Source organism: Corapipo altera, unplaced genomic scaffold, assembly GCF_003945725.1.
Source record: "Corapipo altera isolate COAL_440 unplaced genomic scaffold, ASM394572v1 0, whole genome shotgun sequence".
NCBI lineage: Eukaryota > Metazoa > Chordata > Aves > Passeriformes > Pipridae > Corapipo > Corapipo altera.
The window spans coordinates 30,739,580-30,755,794 of NW_020884872.1; the positions used below are offsets into that span (position 1 = coordinate 30,739,580).

General features: G+C 40.9%; 1 protein-coding gene across 3 annotated transcripts in view; it reads left to right on the forward strand.

Moving 5' to 3' along the window:
- AFF3 (AF4/FMR2 family member 3) overlaps nucleotides 1-15,997 on the forward strand; it is a 327,344-nt gene extending 311,347 nt beyond the window's left edge. For 2 of the 3 annotated variants that reach the window (XM_027641860.1, XM_027641875.1), the window contains exons 15-21: nucleotides 172-235; nucleotides 2,873-3,009; nucleotides 5,087-5,158; nucleotides 6,736-6,829; nucleotides 10,867-10,916; nucleotides 11,047-11,261; nucleotides 12,642-15,997. In XM_027641860.1, coding sequence (XP_027497661.1) covers nucleotides 172-235; nucleotides 2,873-3,009; nucleotides 5,087-5,158; nucleotides 6,736-6,829; nucleotides 10,867-10,916; nucleotides 11,047-11,261; nucleotides 12,642-12,763 — 754 coding nt within the window. In that variant the 3' untranslated portion in view covers nucleotides 12,764-15,997. The remainder of the gene's footprint in view (nucleotides 1-171; nucleotides 236-2,872; nucleotides 3,010-5,086; nucleotides 5,159-6,735; nucleotides 6,830-10,866; nucleotides 10,917-11,046; nucleotides 11,262-12,641) is intronic. The other variant, XR_003527462.1, reaches the window with a different exon arrangement.
- The last annotated feature ends 218 nt before the right edge of the window (nucleotides 15,998-16,215 follow it).

Here is a 16,215-nt window from a genome sequence, read left to right on the forward strand (position 1 = left end):
CTATTGTCTCCACAGGCAGCAATTTGAAAATAGGAGATCCATGGTTACACAATAAGTGTATTTTCTTCATAAAAAATATTTGCAAATCAGGTTTAAAATAAGGGGGAAATAGCTTTAAAATATTCTGCACTTCAGAAAATAATAAAATGTCTTCTTATTTTCCCCTGATAGGCCACGCAATGCAGATTACTTTATGCAGGAAGCTAAACGGAAGAAGCATAAAGCAGATGCAATGGTGAGAACATTTTCTTTCCAGTTACATTGCTGCAAATTATTTTTGTGATGCACTTTCTTCATCAGCACAGTATTGCTGGGGTAATTATAAAATCTATTATAAGGATGGCTAGGCTTGTTAAATTAAGAAATGTTTATATAATCAAATGTTCATAGCCCAATAAACTATGACTTAACAAATAATGACTTACTGAGATAAAGGCCTGGATAAATAAAACTTTCTGTTTATCCCTTTGCTTTAATTAGTAACTATAGTAATGGAGGCTGTGTAAGGGATCCACATGCCTATCTTCTCAGTTTAAGTAGCTGACTAGGTCCTATAATTGCATCCCCAAATCTGATCTGGTGGCTGAGGTATTTGTACTTTTTTTTAAAGAATTTTGGCTTTTCAGTGCCAGAAGAACCCTGGTTTCTTGGCAGATGTTTCTGGACATAATCAGAAGCACACAAGGAACCTGTGCAACCCTAGAGGAACACCTAGCACACAAAGTATTGTTGCAACAAACAGATTCTTGGCCCTGGCTTTGACCTGTCTAAAAATGTAGCCAGTAAGAAAAAGGGGAATCTGAGGTTATATGGAGCACTAAACTTATCTTTCCAGACAAATGGGTGCAAGAAAGTATACAGGGCTCCAGGAGAGCTCTGCTTAGCTATCCTTCAGCTTTCTCCAAGGCTGTGTTCTCCAGCACCATGGATAAGCCAGCGACATGAAGTCTCTGAGATGGCAGTATATGGACTGGAACCCTGCATTAGTGTGGTTGTCTTGCAGGTGGGAGTAGCTGCATTCCTGCCTTGCTCTGTCAGTCAAACACTGCTGTCAGAGCATCAGGAAAGAAGAAAGGTGGCTCAGAATCTCTGTTTCTGCTCCTTTTTTTTCTCAGCTGTGCAGAATGTAAAAAGGCCATGGAAGCAGAAGCAGGCCCTTAATTTAGGACACTAACACCGCGTTTTACACTCTACCTGAGTTTATTAGCACAAATTTCCGTGGTTTATTCAGTTCCATATTACTTTAAAGTGAGTCTTAAATCAGAAAATATTGTGGAGAAGTACAAATGGTGCAATTTAGTGTGTTGCTTTAAACAGAATGGAAAAGATCACTTGATATGCAAAGGAAATTCTTAGCCTGGAGAGAAATGTTTTTATGGTAGACTCCCAGAAAAAGGAGTTGCAAGCATTATTCTCTGCTCTACCAGAAGTTTCCTGCATGAAAGTCACCTAGACACAGTTTGAATAGCTTCCTATCAGTATTAGGTGGTTGAAATATCCTCCACATTCAGCTTCCCTAGACAGTGGACCAGCACCTTACTTACACCTTGTGAATTGCCCTTTGCAGGTACTTCCTTTCCCTCTCTGGCTGTGTAGGCATCCCGAAGGAAATGCTATATTGCCAAAGTGCCTTCAGGCACTTTGAATCACCTTGCTGGGCTCAACACCACCTACTTTGGCACTGCATTACTTAAAATAGGCACTTAGAGTGAGCAGCCCTGAAAATCTCTCTAAGTCTCTCTGCTCCTCAGTCCCCCATCTGTGAAATTGGGATAATAGCACTTCCACCTCCACTGGAGCATCAGGGAGAGAAATACAATAAAAAGTTTGTGAAGTTCTCTGGTATGATCGCAATGGGAGTCATATAAGAACCTAAAATAGATTGAAGCCAGTGTGCCATTCCAAAGTTACTATTTAAAATCTTTATCCATTGGAAAAGAATAAGGTCCATTAACCTTTCACTGTGTGCATCAGATTTCAGCCAAATACATCCAGTCCATTAATGGGCTTTATGTACCGCAGTTGTGACTGAAGGAGAAAGAAGTCAGGACAGAGAGGTATTAGTATGATTCTCCTTTCACATCAAAAATGAAATTCTGAGAGCAGATAAGTGATATGTAAGTGTACACATATGAACATCATGTGTATATTTGCATATACACTGTCACTGAGGACAGATATATGCACATATATGCCTATAAGTACAAAAATATACACACAGAGTCAAAGAAGTATCAAAAATAGGAGAAGAAATGGGACAAGGAAGGAGGATCTCAGAAGATGCTGAGGGAGCAGCATATCCTCCTGAAAGAGGAGGATATAGAAAGCAAATTCCTGACAAGAGGAGAGCAGTGCTGAAAATGGTAGGGATAAAGAAGACAAGGTAACAGAGATGAGCCTTTGTATATGAGTTAGTAGTCAAGGTATTTAGTTTTCTTCTCTTAGTTCAGGGTTTCATTTACCTTTCTTTGTTGGGTGATAAAAAATTACATCTGCAAAGATGTGTGAAACCCTTTTTTAATGAAAGCTTGAACAAAAGGCCTGATGAGTTCGTGGAATTTCCAGCACTGGAAAAGCTTTGACAAACACTTGTCAGGAATGTCCTAGGCAGACCTGATCCTTCTTTGGACACAGAAGTGTTGAACAAATAATATCTCAGAGCTTTTTTCAGCTCTGCTTTCTGTATCTTCTGCATAATTTTCACTCATACACAGAGTTTGATGGGGTTTAGCTTTCTCCCAGAAAAAGATTGTGAATCTGAAGATATACCAACTTGTGTCAAGTTTACAATTTATGTTGAGAAAATCCCATGAAATGTAAGCACATCTTGATGATTACACTATTTCTCTGTGTCCTTATTTTTTCCCTCTAGGTGGAGAAGTTTGGAAAGGCACTGAATTATGCAGAAGCAGCGCTATCATTTATTGAGTGTGGAAATGCAATGGAACAAGGCCCAATGGAATCTAAATCCCCTTATACCATGTATTCAGAAACAGTTGAACTCATCAGGTAGGAAAGGGAGGAGATGGTCTCAGGGGTTGATGATCTCTGTGTAAACATGCTCATCTGCATTATCACGTAGTTTCCTACATACAGGAAAAGGGGAGAAGTGAAATCCTCATAAGTGCCTGGTCAGTGCATATGTAATGTATATGTATTATCTGTGATTTCTTTAGAAATTAAATCAGGAAACTTTGAAGAATAAAAAAACTTTAAAAAAAAATGGACCAAAAAAAAGGGCACCCAAATACTTTCATATTACTTGAGCTGCAAATTACTTCAAGAGTGTCATGATGTAAGTCCCAAACTACTGAAGAGAGAAAAATAGTAATCCATAATAACAAAACACTCTCACAGAACGGTAGTTTGAAAAATCTTGCAATGTGTTTTAAGATTGCTGTTTAAAGGTTACCTGAAAGAAAATGTCAACAGGGATAGAAAAATGGACACTCGAAGTCCACTTGGTGTGTATGCTCCTAATGTAGCCAGTGGAGTCCCAAAAGCAGCTCAGCTCACCCTAAAGCCACCCCTACTTTTAGTCACCTTCATGGCTCTCCAAACAGTACAGTGTAGAATTCTGTCCCATCCACAGTCCCTATGAAGAAAATATGTCTCTAAAGTCCTTTTCTCCATTACAGTTGGTACTGACCATTAACATTATTGGCAGTGCTGGTAGAGAAAACAAAGATCAAAATCATCCCAGCAGCTGAGGGATTCTCTGCAAGAGAGTGACACACTAGCAGAGAAAGTTGCACTGTCAGTGACCACGGCATCATTCCTCAGGACAGTCAACCATGCAGCTCTCATCAGGATTAAGTTCATAGGAAGTAACATATTTGCATTTTTAATAATATTCATAATGGATCGAAGCTTCTAAAACAATTGCATTATTTTGGACTTAGTGTTGATGCAAAAATTTTCTCGCATGTTAATAATTCCACTGGCACTTTATTCCACTTAGGGTTGTCTTCTGATGCATTTCAGTGCATTGAGGCCAGCTTTCTAACTAGGAGGTTATTGAACAAAATCAAATAGGTTTTTTTCTGTAAAAGAATAGTACATTCCATCTCTGCAATTCTTCCCTTCCTTTTTTTTTCCCATGTCTGCAATTCTTCTCTTTTTTTTTTTCAAAAGGCAGAAAGCTCTTTCTTGTCTTTCTTGTCTGCCCTGTCTTTTCTCATGGTAGTAAATATATGATCCTAACTCTGGAAATGAATTTTGCTTGCAGATCCATAGCTTTCAATAATATGTGTAGCTGTGGTTGTGTTGTGGTGTGAATTGCTGTTGATCTCACTTTCTGTGGCTCAGAAAAATAAGTGGTTTGCTAGGTATGCCTGTAGAAACAAAATGTTCATGCTGAATTTTGGCACAGATATCAAGATTAAAGTCTGAAAGCAAAGGTAAGAAAAAAATCACAAGCAGCTAATTATGGGAAACAGGTATTTTTCTGGAAGTGTGCCCAGAAGCGCTCTGTGTTGTCCTAACCTTGTCTGTTGTTCAGGTATTCAGCTGGAAGCTGAGATTTCCAGAAACCAATTTGTGATTGCATAGCACATACACTCTTGAAACAGCAGTGCTACCTCTGTGGATGTTTAATATTTATAGAATCTGAATGTAATGTCATATGAGCAAAAATAGCTCTGAGCCACATGTTCCCCCTATGCTGCGCTCTGCTTGGAGGAGCAAATCGGGGTAGACACGCTCAGAACTGGCAGGGTGAGGTCAGCACCAGCTTCCAGGCAGGCTGTCTGCCTTGAAATGCTCTGAAAACCTTTCTGCATGAACTCTGTGTAACTGGGTCTCCGCAGCAGCAGAGGTTATTGTGGTAAGACAGTGTCACCTCACCAGGTGCTCCCCTCTGGACTGACGGATGTTCAAGGGAGTTACTGCTGTTCAAAGTGTGCAGGGAGGCACACTAATGGCAAAATAGCTCTGAAGCACAACCAGAAGAAACATATGTATGTCTGGTAACTTAAGCAAATACGTATAAGGGGCAGACCAAATTACATTGGCCAGCTTAGCTCTCTAATCAGTGATATAAAGCTGTCTCAGTTAACTCACATTGGCTTTTTCCCTTTTGCTTAAGGTATGCAGTGAGACTAAAAACCCACTCAGGCCCCAACGCCACGCCAGAAGACAAACAGCTGGCAGCATTATGGTTAGTAGATCAAGCTTTCCTCAAAAGGCTTCTTTTCTGCAGTAAGCCAGTTCTTGAAAATCAGATGCTGGACGCAGCCAGATAGAATGATGTTCTCTATTGAAATTAAGAGAATACTTTCTGCTCTGGGAAGGTCCAGCCCTTGTATCACTGTACCAGGTCTGCATTCTGTCTCTGTATATAAGCAATTCATACTTATTTATTGACTGTGACAGGTTGGCTATGGTATGTCAGTGTAATTAATTTTTAAATGCCTGATGGTTTGTTGTTTTTATGAGTGATGTATTTTTTTACCAGTAGCTCACTAAGTTGTTTTGTGGCTGACATTTTAGGCTCAATAATCATAAATTATATTTATGTTATATGAAGGGCAATATGGTGATGGGGATAATTAAGCCTCCTAGATTATCTGCTAAATTGAGTTTTCTAGATATATATGTAAGCACCTTAGATTCTATAGGATGCTTGCTGATTGCTAGTAAAGTAGTAGAATGTTATTAAAATCAAATTTTAATTTAATATCTATGTAGTTAATACATAAAATACCTATTACATGGTTAGTGAGTCTCAGTAAGTGGACATTTACAATCAGCAAGTGTGTTTTTAACATCTATTAACCATCTGTTAAAAATCCAAATGAAATGCATCTTTAGCTTCCATAAATAAGGAGCCCTAATTAATCATTTGTATAAAAAGGAACAAAATATTCAGTTACTATTTTTTTTAATGCCCTTTCTCTGCCACTGGTTTGCTGTGTCATCAGCAGGCGCACAGAATGCATTAATGGCAATTGCTTTAAAAACGCTTAGGTGGGAGAATGACTAAAGAATGGTTAAAAAAGAATATTTAAAGCCGTATTAGGAAGGCTTGCTGAGAACTGCTGGAGTGCTTCGGTGTGTGAGGAGCCACATCCAAATTCAGGGAGCTGCTGCATCTGTTTCAGCAGCAGAAAGGTCAGCGCGAGGGAAAGCAGACGGAGCCTTCTCTGGGCGATGAATGGCAATCTTAACTCACCGTCTGCCAGCCAGCAGATGAGCTGACACCATTTGCATATGTGCTGTACCTGTGAAGGTGACAGAGGGAGAGTGATGGTGGAGGCTGCGAGGCCGCCGCATCCCCCGGCTGCTCCCGACGCCCGCCGGGCAGGCTGCCAGCCCGCCCCGCTCCCGGCCCCGCTTCTCCTGGGGAGACACTGTCCTCCAGCGGCCACAGCCGGGATTTCACCGCCGGCTCTCAGGACAGGAGGCTGGCAGGCTGAGCAACCCTGGCTGGCACTGTTTTTTTCAGGAGCAATTTGCTGATTAAGGGGTTCGCTGAGGTTTGGGCGGCTCCTGGCCTCGGGGAGGTGGGGAGAGATCTGCACTTCCAAACTCAAGGCACCTTCTGCTGCTCTGGGTTGGCTCCAGGACTAAATACTGTTTTTTTAAAATAAGGCCTCTGCTGTCAAAGGAAAAGCAAAACACACTAGGTTTTTGCTTTGAAAGTGGTGTTACTGTGGGGCATTCCCACACTTGCCAATCCTTTGGGATTTCTGTTTAGGGGTCACCCTTTACCTTCTGCTCTCCCTTATATTCTAGTTACCGCTGCCTGGCTCTTCTGTACTGGAGGATGTTCCGGCTCAAGAGAGACCACGCGGTCAAGTATTCAAAAGCGCTTATTGAGTATTTCAAGGTGCATTACTTATGGCATGGGTTTAGATCAATGTATCATTACAGGGGACGGAGCATTGTACTAAAACAGTAGCTGTGCTGGGCTGAGTTTTTTCCCCTGTGAAGTCAGTGGTGTTTTACCATAGACTCCCATGGCAACACCTGATCTCTAGTCAGGTCTGTTGTCTTCACAAGGGCCCCTCTCTGAAAAATACATACTGTGTCCCTTCACAAAGGATGATAAATGTATTGTACTAACAAACAGGTACTTTCAGATTATTCTTGGTCAATTGTCCTGCTCTGTTGTGAATAGGTTTTGCAGATTTTGCTCTGAGAATCCCCTCTAGGATAACACCTCCCACTAGGCTACCTGTGAGTTGAAGACTTTGATTTAGATCAGTCCTCAGGTGCAGGGCTTCCACTTAGCAGGATCAATAGGTAGAACAGTGCAGTGGGACCATCTTCTTACCCAAGCAACTGTCAAACAGCCCACGCTGTCTTCAGTGGGAGTTGTACAGAAGCATCAGAGGGCAAAAAGACCACCTGCCATGTACTTGACACAGCACTGTTGGCTTCTCCTTCCTACTTTGCTTCCCCTGCTTCTGGTTTTCGCTCTCTGCCAAGTCCAAACACTGATTATTTTGAAAAAGACCAGAAGTCCCTCAAGGTGTTTTAATATATTTTGACAGGCAACCTTTCCCTGGAAAGCACGTCAAGAGCAAAACCTTCCAAGTGGAGCTCACCTAGCAGTCAATCCATCCAGCGTTTGATGTACAAACACAAAAATAAGCCTTTATCATCCTGATTTTTAAAAAAAGTATGAACATACAAGTACTTTAAGACAAACTGCTTTGGGGGACCTGAACAGTCTTTGAACCCAGGGCTCATCTAGTGGGTTTTTTTGCAGACTGAGGAATCTCGAAATGAAAAACATCTATCCTTTGACATTTTGTTAATAAAAAAATTCAAATACAAGCACGAACGCTCATGACCAGATTCTGAACATGTGAAGACAGTGAACGGAATTGACAGATCCGTTATTGTCAAATAGAAATTGAAGTCAGTGTAATTGCTTAAAAAATTTTGCAAGATATATAACTCAACATGTTATGTTTCTCTAACAATGACTTGATTTCAGGGGAAAGAAATATGTGCCTATTACAGTACTTTATTTTTCTTTACCAGTTCAGAGAATAGCTGCATTAAGAAAAGGATGGTCAGGCTCTCAACCATGTAAAATGTCTCCTACTAGCAGACAGAAACTGTTCCACAGAAAACATAAAATGGACTTACACTCTGCTGTAGTCAAGAAGAGCTTGGTTTTTTTCAGAGCTCCTGCTGATATAATGATAGCGTAGTTTCACATCAGAAAGTATTCTCACCTTTGAAAGTAAAAATGGAAAAAAAATCCATTTGCTATAATTTTCAGTGGAAAACAAGCCAATTCTCTACTCCTTTCATATTTGGTATCTAAAAGCTTTCAAAACCAAGTTACATGAAATGCTGACTGCATTAAGAACTTCCACATATATTATCAATCAAAGAAAGATTTTAAACCTTGTCACACACGTTTGCAGGGAAAATTAGACACACTTTTCCTTTAGAAAATAAAAAATTATTATTTAAATCTCCTTTTAAGTGTTTTATTTCCATTCTAAAAAAAACTAATGCAGCAGAGAATTAAAAAGAAGGCACAGATATTCAGGGGGCAGGCACATTTGAAAGTATAAAGAAACCAGGAGAACGGTTAGCAGTAGGCAAAGTGGGATAAGAGATGGTCCCTTCGAAACATTACACTGTTTCGAATCCTTACTCCCACCTTTCTGGTGCAGAACTGAGATAAAGCTGGACAATATACCTAAAACATGAGAAAAAAAGATGTGGGGGAAGTTGTACAGTAAGGCAGGGTTGGTTACATGTACAGTGGAAGTATCCTTGACTCTACTTTGATTTCCGTATTTTCCTGCCTCCAACTCTGCAAGTATACTCAGTTTCCATTACACTAGAAAGATGAAGGCCAGTAGCTCTGTGACAGATCAGAAAAGAAAGGGGGGAAAAAATGAAACTATTCTGCAGGAAGAACAAATGCCAAGGATTCCCACGCTGGTTCTATTTAGGATGGTAAATGAAAACTTTTCCATTTCTTTTCACACATTAGCCATTCCTGCCAAAAAAACCTCCAAAAACCCAAAAGCTAACTTCTCATATCATTTACCTGAGACGTGGAAGGCCAGTGTCAAAATGCAGGAAGAATGCCAGGGCACACATGGTACTGGTGTGATCACTGCTAAAATACAGCCAATGTTGGGGTGCCCATGAAAGATATGAGAACCCAAGAGGCAATTCAGAGGACACATCAAAAGCGAGACAACAAACATATTCGAAGAGAAGCTCAGGAGATATATCCAGCTTAGTGCAGAACAGATTAAGAGAGGATATAATCATTGTGCATATGGAAGTGGAACTGATAATACCAAGTGACATGCAGTTTTGCTGGCATTGGACCAACAAAATCCAAAAGCCAGCACTGAAGTTAGGAAAATTCAGTCTTAAAACTGAGAAACAGTGTCTGTTTTTCTAACTATGAGGCCTGCAAAACACTAAAACACTAAAATAGGACACAGGACAAGGAAGATAAATAGTGTCTTAGGATTTCAATATCGCTAGCTATCCCTCTAAAAAGAATAAAATAAAGTTCAAAAGTAATTTAGCTTCTTGTAAAAGCTCCATGATTGGTGGAAAGCAGAAATTGCAGAGTACATGCCCTGGGGGATTACTCCTGGCTTGAAATCCATGAACGTCTGATTACCGTTTTTCCTTCCTAAGCCATTGAGAGACCAAGAGTTTTTGTACTTCTGTTACTGCTTGTAACTCCTGCAGTTTACAACACCTGCAGCCTTGCATTTAAAACAATATCCATAAACAGATCTCAAGCTGCAGGACTTTGCTTGTTCTCCCATGGATGTCAAGAAGGGAAGGTTGTTCTCCAGCACACAATTACCTGCATGCACGGTTTCAGGGGAGAATGCAAGGAGGTTGCTTTCCTCTAAAGAGTCAAAGCCTGGCCATTGCTGAATATGAGGCTGTGGATGGGATGGACTAGCAAAGCTTGGTTTCTTAGACTTCTGGTTTTTACATCCTTCTGTCTCACAGGCCCAGGATTAAATCAGTCACTGCACTTGAGAGAGGGGAGGAGTTTTTCCACAAGTCAAGTGGGCAGGAACCTGCGAGTAAATTCCCCTCAGCTCTTGCAGGTTAAATACAAGAATCATTTTATGTATCCAGTCTCCATTACTGCTGATACCTCAATTTATCCTGCTCTGTATATGCAGTGCTTGTACAAGGTGGTCTCTCCGCAAGCAATGAAATTCTTTAGTCTAAGGAAGTATACCAGATAGAGTCTTAATGACTCCAGGTATACACTAAATGATCTAATGTCCCCTTCTGAGGAGTTCTGGGGGGAATCCTTCAGCTAGGAAAACCACTAGTCTACACAGGCAGTCTCTCTGACCCTGTGAATGCTGCTGTGTTCAGACCAAGGGAAACAGCTCAAGAGGAGCAATGGTGAGGGAGATTCTTATGCCTTGTGGTTAGAACACCTACCCGAGCTGAGGGAGCCCCGATTCACATCCCTGTGGTCAGCCAAGCTGAGCAGACTTGCAGTCTTGAAGGTCCTAGAGGAATGACATTTGTCAGTGGGGGCAGGAGAGTAGGAGGAAAGCTTTCTGATTTTTTCCATCACAAGAAATTCCAGCCTAAACTTCACAGAGTCCTCACATCACTTTTCTGAATTCCCAGGATTTCTGTGGAAAAGTTCCATTTCAGCTAATGTGTCTTCCTAATCAGCCCCTATCCCAGGATGTTTAATAGACTATGATTCAAGTCTGTTCTGCAGCAGTGCTTCATCACAATACCAAAAAAAGGCTGACTGGATTTATTGCATCGTGAGATGCAATTGCCTCATTTTCTTTACATTTCTGTATTTTTACACTCTTTAATGTTTTCATTTTGTAGTCTTATATAAATTATATGCATTGTGAGTTACTCTTTCCTTTCCAGAATTCATCAAAATCTGCACAGAACCCGTCTCCTTGGGGTACCAGTGGAAAGTAAGTTGCACAGAAACTTACATCAGATTGGCAGTCAGAAATCATATTTTCTTACTTGCAGTGTAGTCTGATACTCTGGTGATTTTAATCCCAACACCTTTTAAATAACTGTATTAACATCTGTTTCTAGGAGCACAGGAACTCCATCACCTATGTCCCCCAGCCCATCTCCAGTCAGCTCTGTAGGATCCCAGGGAAGCACAGGGGCCCCTTCCCCATCTCCTATCATCAGCATTCCTCAGCGCATTCATCAGATGGCCGCCAACCACGTCAGCATCACCAACAGCATCCTTCACAGCTACGACTACTGGGAGATGGCTGACAACTTGGCCAAGGAAAACAGAGGTGAGCAAGGCAAGGCAATGGGCTATTTTAGAAGACTGTTACATGATTTGGATCAGGAAAATAACTATTTTGATAGGAAACCTGTCTGCAAAGTAGGGATGCAGGGGTGTTTTTCTCCTTTGGTCTGTTCATAGTCTGTTCCAAAACAGCCCAAAAAGGTAATTTTGACTGCTATCTCACTTAGAAGAATCTAATTTTTTCCTTTATTTGGGTGGCCAGGACTTGTGACAGACCAGTTGCAGACATAGCTGTGGGTGGCACTCACTGCCATCTGTGTCATTCTGGAGAGAAAGAGCTTCTTACCCCCAAAGTCGCGGACGTGGATGAGATGTGTTTAGCCAGACCACGTCAAAAAGCAGGAGAAGAATTTCTTTCTGCAGAAGGAATGAACAGCCCCTAGCCCTCCCCCCATCCAAAGCGTACACAAATGGCAATGAGGTGCTTCACTCCCTCTTCAGTGCAAACTTTTCTTCTGAAATAGTTTCTGTGAGCACGTGCCTCAGCATCTGACTTGATGGTAAATCATTCCCTGGTTTTCAGGATAATTTATGTATTTAAGGCAGGGACAAGGGCAGAATTCAAGTCAAAACAGGACACCTAAGTGTAGGTGTGTACTTGTGAGTTGGGGGGCTCATCTCCCATTGCAATTGATGGAGCTTTGTTCAATACAAACAGCAGAGTTCAGAGTGCTGTTCAGTTCACCCTGAAAGGGAGACAGAGATACAATCCATGTGGCTAACCACAGCCACCCAATGCCATTTGAGGGGTCCATACCTGCACTGCCACTCTGTCTCCTGTACATCCTAGGTTAGATCTCCAGTCCAGGCTGTACATATCAACTGCCTGAGAGTATTGCATTGTCCCTATCCATGGCACAGGGGTTTGAACTGGGTGATCTTTAAGGTCCTTTCCAGCCCAAACCATTCTGTTATTTTAATGCCTAGTGTCTAGTTAGCCAAATTACTCCTTAGGCTGAGTTTACCATGTTGTACAGGCCTCTGTTTCTCTGTCACGGTAGCTTAAATATCTAGCATATCACATATGTATCATTAGACACTTGTCTGTAGACTTTTTGATTTAGTTGTCCCTAATCTCAGAATAAATCTTGCCCAGCATCTGTTTGCTTTATCAAGACTCAATGGAAATTATTGAAAAGCAAAGCTGAAGAACTGTTTTGTTCTTTAAAAAGAAAATTGTTGTGCATCAGCCTGTAACATCATGAACCACAGCGCTTTAAAATTAATCTCACCAGCGCTAAACTTTCATTCCCATGAAATGTTCAGCTTGACTCAATTTGCAAGAGAATAAAATCTATTAAAGGGTGACAAGTAGCAAATAAAGGTTCACTCTTCTGATGCTGAATCTTTTTTTTTCCTGCAGATTTTTTTAATGATTTGGATGCATTGATGGGACCTATCACCTTGCACAGCAGTATGGAGCATTTAGTTCAGTACACTCAGCAAGGACTTCACTGGGTGCGGAATAGTGCTCACTTGTCATAATGACTGCTTGCCATTCACATGGACAGTATACCTTTCATGGATAACTCAGTTATTCTGGACACTGTGCTACAGAAATAGTCAGCCACAGCATTGATCCAAACAAAGGTGAATATTTCTTCAATACTGAGCAAAATTTTTCTGACTGTAGACATGTATGTGTGCGGCAGTACAATATACAGTGATGTCTCTTCAGAATGAATTGTTTGTTCTACATCACTGTCCAAACATTTTCATACACTAGAAATACTATAAAGAACTGACCTTGATGCACAAAACATACCCTTTCTATTCTTGTACTAAAAAACTCAAAAACCAAAATCTCATGGGTTGATTGAGCCGAGTGCAATAAGCACAGATCCCTATTCAGGAAAGCTCAGAATAGATTCTTAACTTTAAGCTGGTACTGAAATCCTGATGACTTCAGCAGAGCTTAAGCACATACACAAGGGCTCTCCTGAACTGGAATGAATGAAGGCAAATTATAGACATGGAGAACTTTTACTGCGAGCATGGGCACGTCACAGAAGTTTCAGTATTAATGTGCCATCTCCCTGTTACTTCTCCACTGGAGCACAGAGAGGAGTTGCGTAGCCCCATTAAGTCAGACAAAGATGGCATTCCTTCATGTGCAATAAGTTTCAACAAATTGCATGCGTTTCTTTATCTCCTGTCTTTTTAAGTAACTTTATCTCTCGTTCAGTTCCTCACCAACAGTACAACCTACGGTATCAAGCAAAAGGCCTGAAAACAGATATGCTGATAGCAAGAACTTAAAAGAGACAGTGGAAAATTGCATTTTGTTACTGACAGTAAATAGATAATGAAAAAATATGGCAAACAGCAATCCACTTAGGAAAGAAAATGTGTTAATTTCAGCTGCACACACACAGAGACAGATATTTATAACAGTTGTTGGCTTTCCATGGGAAGGCTCCATCCTGCAGATTTTGACTTCCATATCTTTTTCATCTAGCAGAAGCTTGCAGCATTTTCTTCCAAGCTGTATGGGAGCATTACATGCAATTTCCTTTATCTGGGAAGCTGAGTTTGCTGCTCATCAGGCTAAGAACTGTTTCCTATCATAATCCTCTCACTCTCCATGCATAATCCTCAACTAGGTTTTAACGCTTCTTGATTTATGGGATGTTTTCAGTTCTTGTTGACAGGCTGTGTTTTTCATGCCAGAAGAATTAATCCCACAATAATTGGAGTTTAATTTGGGTCAGCTGAGGTCAAGGCCAGTTCATATCAACTGTGCTTGCATTCAGTGCATTTTTGTTCATTTTAAGTGATTTTCACATATTTAGGGGTGTTTTTCTGTATTGGAAATATAATTTTTTTGCAATCAGATTTGCAGCCTTTACTCAAATCATCAGCTCCAGTGACTTCCAATGGACTGTTCTTGTCTGAGTCACTAGTTAGACCCTTTCATTATTGTCTCCTGATCTCATTTACATACATATTAAGGAAATTTGAGTACAAAAGACACTTTCAATAGAAGATACAGGTAGAAGTAGCTACTGATATAAATGGTTGATTAAATGGTCCTTGCTGCCTTTTTTTATCTCCCCCATTTTTGAAGAGCTACATTTTGAAGAAAGGTACCAAACAATGCAGCATGATTTCTCAGTAAAATGTCTTCGGTAGCACAGGCTGTATGTAAAGAGTGGGCTGGTGAGCACCCTGAGCCCCACATAGCTGTGATTTTGGCGAGGCTCCTCAGCATAACTCCAGCTATTGCTCAGGCTCAGAGCCTTCACTGTGTTCTTTGGAGCAGCTCAGCAGGGTAGCTACCAAGGAGCTGCTCAGCCCCAAAACATCCTGGGACAATATTTATGTGCCCATCAGTGCTCAGATACTTCCCCCACAAGAGAAGTCCTGAGCTCAGCTGTGGTCACCTCTTAGTATGGACTTGAGTGTTAGAGGGTGACTGGCTCTAAGAGTGAACACATACATGCCTTTAAATGACAAAATACACAACCTCTGAGTCCTCCTGTCACTCTTAACCCTGGCTGTTACCCATCCCAGAAGGAACACAGTTTGTTTTGTCACAAGTATCGTGGAGAACTTGATCGGTGCCTTTCTGTTTATCACTTGCCTAATCTCCAGCTGTGGAAGTCTGTCAGGATATACTAGACTAGTAGCAACAGATTCTGTCAGCTGCTTCAATACCATATGAAGGTACTGTGGAATTTCCCCTCAGATCAGGAAAGTGAAATTCCAGTTAGATTAGCTTTTGTTTTCTTTGACGGTGCCTATGATGTTTATCTTCAGATAAGTTTGGGGTTTTGGGAGCCCTTTCTGCTATTTAATGTTGAGAAATTTTAGAAGTGACATATATTACTTGCCTTAAATGGAGTTTAGTTTTCTTGCACATGTGGCATTTGAGTTTCAAATATGGAACTTTGAAGCATGTTTATTTTACTAAGATCAGGATATTTTTATTAATCATGATGAACTCTTTATATGTATATAATATGTCAAGAAACTTCAAAGAAATGCAAGAATTAATGCTGTTCTGTTGTAACATTTCCAAGTATTAAGGATTCTTGCAGATGATTGTTCTTTCCTGTATGTTGTTCTCATATTGAATTATTTTGGCTGAATACTCATTGTTTCCATGGAAAAACACACTGGTTTTTAGTGTTTGTGCGAGCATCATCTGTGTTGTCTGATGAGAATGCTGAGCCTTAATTTCTGGTGGTTCAACAGGATGAATGGATTAGAGACTTTGGCTTTCTCTCCATAGGGTTTCTTGCAGCTATACTATTTTGGTAAGGTTATTTAGAATACTCTTCTGTTCAGGCTATTTGCCTGAGGGTTGTGGCTGATTAGATGACTGAATGTGGCATGGTGACAACAAACACTTCATTTGATCTTCTTAGGGCCTGATCTGAAAAACTGCATGTGACTTTTAGGTCTGGTCCAGTTAAGCATATGCTCCACCTTAAGAACCTGAATAATATTAGGCTCTTCACACTGAGACACTCAGTGTGTTCTGGATAGGACCAGAGGAGACTGTCTTTCTTTGGGGCTCCATGAAAAACAATGACTCATTTTAGTCTGTTGTAAAAGTCTGGGAATATGCAGGCTTCTTTGTGCCATAGCAATGTCCAGGTTCATTTTGAGAAAGTAAGAAGTCATTCCATACAAATCCAGAAGAATCACAGAATCACAGAATATGCTGAGTTGGAAGGGACCCATCAGGATCATCGAGTCCAACTCTTGGCCCTGCACAGGACATCCCAAGAATCACACCATGTGTCTGAGAGCATTGTCCAAACGCTTCTTGAACTCTGTCAAGGCTTGGTGCTGTAACCACTTCCCTGAGGAGCCTGTTCCAGTGCACAACCACCCTCTGGGTGAAAAACCTTTCCCTGATAAGTAACCTAAACCTCCCCTGACTCAGCTTCGTGCCGTTTCCTGGAGTCCTGTCACTGGTCACAAGAGTG